At 47.7% G+C, this 4,061-nt stretch overlaps 1 protein-coding gene across 6 annotated transcripts in view; it reads left to right on the top strand.

Annotated features, from left to right (window-relative positions):
• CIT (citron rho-interacting serine/threonine kinase) overlaps window positions 1-4,061 on the top strand; it is a 111,429-nt gene that overhangs the window by 7,345 nt on the left and 100,023 nt on the right. For all 6 annotated transcript variants that reach the window (XM_019539237.1, XM_019539239.1, XM_019539240.1 and 3 more), the window contains exon 6: window positions 1,381-1,474. In XM_019539237.1, the coding sequence (XP_019394782.1) occupies window positions 1,381-1,474 (94 nt within the window). The remainder of the gene's footprint in view (window positions 1-1,380; window positions 1,475-4,061) is intronic.

A 4,061-nucleotide genomic window follows, 5' to 3' on the forward strand; every position in this document is an offset into this window, starting at 1 on the left:
CCTGACAACAGCCGCCACCATGACCCTCCCTTCACCTCCCCCTGCCCTGCTCCCCTCCCTCCCTCCCTCTCTCCCTCCCTCCCTGTCCGCTGTCTCCCCCTCCCTGCCAGCTGTTCTGGGGGGCATCGGGGATGGACGGCACAGCAGTGCTGCCACTGTGACCCCCCACTTCATCCTCAGGCAAGGAGGTGTGTGGAAGCCCTGCTGCTCAGGCAGCCAGGGTGTGTTTGCCATGGCCGTAAACTTCCCTGGCAGCGGCGCAAACTTTGGCCTGTGCAGCCAATCGCCACCCGCCCTCTCGGCGGTGCATGTGCAGTTGGCCCAAAGTGTGATGGACAGACAGACATACTAAGCCTTTATTATATTAGAATTGGTAGGGGTTGGAGAGCAAAAAACTAATATAGTCCCAATGGTAACTGTAGTTGAAGTTACTAACTTTTGGTGCAAGTTTTGAGCAGATACCATGGAAGTTCTTCTGGTTACATGCATTTGTGAGCCCTGTAGAATGCAATTCTGTGTGGTACTAAAGGAAACTGCTGCGTTTTTTTCAGGACTTGATGCTTGTTCTTGGCACTGACTAGTAAAGGAAACTGGGTGAACTGTCAAAGATCATTGAAATGGGATGAAATATGTTGCTGGGGGTGAGAGATGGGGGAGCCAGTCACATATGTTAAATTAGCTGGGAGCATTTATACATTACAAGAATTTTTAAGGAACCCATCATGGGGCTGTATTTACATAGTTCTGCAATTAATATTAATTCATACAAGGTTAATAAATTCAGTTCATTCTAAGGCCACTCTTACTTGCTGTCATATCTAAAAACACTGTGCTTATGCAAAAGGTGCAGAGCATTTCTTGCTGTTCATCCCAGTGGTTGAAGTCAATGGTCAGACAAAAAAAATGTTTTTATTCTACGTGGCTTTAGGGCAGTACTCTGCTTCCTAATGCTGCATAAGTACTTGGGGTATGAATAGAATTTGAAAGACACAAATAGTGTGTCCTAATGATTTGGAATGAGAGCCATCAACCACTGCATTGCAACACTACTTCAGCAGGCTAATACTGTAATGTCATTACATTGTAATGTACTCCAGCACCCTTTTTCTCTTCCCGCCCCTGTCAGCAACTACTAGCTTTCCTTGCGACTTGGGTGGGGAAACTCAGTAGCTATAATGCCTAAGGTTAATGTTAAGAGTAGAGAAAGAAATGGAAGTGAGGTTTCCACAGAATCTCCATGTAGGATGACGAAGAACAATGTGGCATTTAAAAGCACAGAAAGAGTGTTGCTGCAACAGGACGATGTTTTCTTGAATTAACAGCCGGGAACAACTACTGACTGGAGTAGAAAAGTATTAATTACTTTCTGCTTGTTTACAGAGATATCAAACCTGAGAATGTTCTCATTGATCGGATAGGACACATTAAATTGGTGGACTTTGGGTCGGCTGCCAAAATGACAGTGAACAAAATGGTAATACAGTGGATTTAAATTTTGAATAGTGCAGGAAAAAATGAAAACTGATTTCATATTCACTCTTAGCTATTGACATATTTTTTTCTTTTATCTTTCCCTTCTAATATGAAGTATTAATAATACTTTTCACTTAGAAATGACCTTATAAACATGAGCTTGATTGTCTTCCCCAGATTTAGGTAGGTAAGTAAATACACTAGCTTATGCATGTTTTTAGACTGTGGGAATCCTTTGCAGTCCAGAGCTGTTCATGGCATTATCATAGAATCATAGAAAGTTAGGATTGGAAGGGACCTCAGGAGCTTATCTAGTCCAACCCCTTGCTCAAAGCAGGACCATCCTCAACTAGATCATCCTAGCCAAAGTTTTATCTATCTGGGTCTTAAAAACCTCCAAGGGTGGAGATTCCACCACCTTTCTGGGTAACCTGTTCCAGTGTTTTACTACCCTCCTAATGACAGAATTTTTTCCTAATATCTAACCTAAACTTCCTTTGCTGCAACTTGAGACCATTGCTCCTTGTTCTTTGATCTGCCACCACTCATTACAGTTTAGCTCCATCCTCTTTCGAACCCCCCTTGGTGGTTGAAGGCTGCTATTAAATCCCCTCTGTCTTCTCTTCTTCAGACTAAATAAGCACAGTTCCCTCAGTCTTTCCTCATAAGTCATGTGCCCCAGTCCCCTCCCCATTTTTGTTACCCTCCGCTGGGCTCTCCAATTTGTCCACATCCTTTCTGTAGTGGGGTCCCAAACCTGAGCACGGTACTCCAGATGTGGCCTCACCAGTGCCAAAGAGAGGGTAATAATCACTTCCTTTGACCTGCTGCCTACACTCCTACTGATGCAGTCCAGTATGCCATTAGCCTTCTTGGCAGTAATGGCACACTGCTGGCTTATATTCAGCTTATTGTCCACTGTAACCCCCAGGTCCTTTTCTGCAGAGCTGCTGCCCAGGTAGTCAGCCCCCAGCCTATTCTGGTGATTGGGATTCTTCTGTCCTAAGTGCAGGACTTTGCACTTGTCCTTGTTGAACTTCCTAAGATTTCTTGGATGCTTATCTTGCTGGGATCCTATGAATCCAGCTGACTTCCTGCCCTTTGGGCGGGGGGCTGGCCTCAATGATCTTCCGAGGTCCCTTCCAGCCCTAATATCTATGAAATCTATGAAATTTTGGCCTAATCCTCCAATTTCCGTAGGCCACTCTGAATCCTAGCCCTACCCTTCATATCTACTACTCCATCCACCTTGGTGTCGTCTGCAAACTTGCTGAGGGTACACTCTGTGCCATCTTTCAGGTTGTTGATGAAGATGTTGAACAAAACCGGCGCCAGGACCAACCCCTGGGGCACTCCACTTGATACCAGCTGCCAACTAGACATTAGGCCATTGATTACTACTCTCTGAACCTGATGCTTCAGTCAGCTTTATATCTACCTTACAGTCCATTTGTCCAGCCCATACTTCCTTAGTTTGCCTGTGAGACTGTTGTGGGAGACTGTATCAAAAGCCTTGCTAAAATCAAGGTATACCACGTCTGCTGGTCTCCCCACATCCACAGAGTGGGGAGGCATGACTTGTCCTTGGTGAATCCAGCCTGACTGTTCCTAATCACCTTCTTCTCCAAATGCTTAGAGATGGATTCCTTGAGGATCTGCTCCATGATTTTTCCAGGGACTGAGGTGAGGCTGACTGGTCTGTAGTTCCCTGGATCTATCTTCTTCCCTTTCTTAAATATGGGCACTATGTTTCCCCTTTTCCAATCATCCAGGACCTGTCCTGATCACCATGACTTTTCAAAGATGATGGACAGTGACTCTGCAGTCACATCAGTAAACTCCCTCAGCACCGTCAGGTGTAGTCCCTAACCTGTTCTTTTGCCACCATTGGCTGTTCACCTCCTCCCCAAACTGCTGCTTGTGAAGACTGAGGCAAAGAAGGCATTGAGTACTTCAGTCTTTTCTGCATCCTCTGTCACAAGGTTGCTTCCCCCATCCAGTAAGGCAGAGGTTCCTAACCACCAGGCTGTGGCCTGGTACTGGGCTGGGAAGGGTTGGCTGCTGGGTCATGGCATGCCGGGGCAGCTTTGGGAGGGAGGCAGCCAGCTCCGTGCCCCCTGCCATGCTGCCATGGCTGTGCCTGGCGAGGTGCTGCCTGTGCAGCAGGTACTGGGTCCCATGCCAGGCTGGGCAGGACCCCCAGCCCCACCCATGGCTGGGAGCAGGGGGATGTGGGAGGGGAAACGTCTATAGCAGAGGGCGGTGAGGCGGCTCCGCTGCCTTCTAGGAAAGGCAGCGGAGCCCCTTCTTCCCAGGCAGCCCCAGCTGGGTCCCCCCAGACCACCACCCACGCAGCCTGCTCCCTTGTGGAGTCTCCTGGTTCCTGTGGCTGAGGTGCCCCAACTTGATCCAGTCCTTGCAAACACCCACCCCCACGTGAAAATTAAATTTAAATACAGGAAACCTTCGATATTCGCAAATCTGCTATTTGCAGATTCGAATATTTGCGGTGTGCGGCGCTGATAGGATGTGTCTGGTAGCCGACAGGCTCCCTCTGGTGCTGTACCGAGTTCCTGCCTCTGTAAGCA

This window comes from Crocodylus porosus, unplaced genomic scaffold, assembly GCF_001723895.1.
Source record: "Crocodylus porosus isolate Cpor-Errol unplaced genomic scaffold, CroPor_comp1, whole genome shotgun sequence".
Lineage (NCBI taxonomy): Eukaryota > Metazoa > Chordata > Crocodylia > Crocodylidae > Crocodylus > Crocodylus porosus.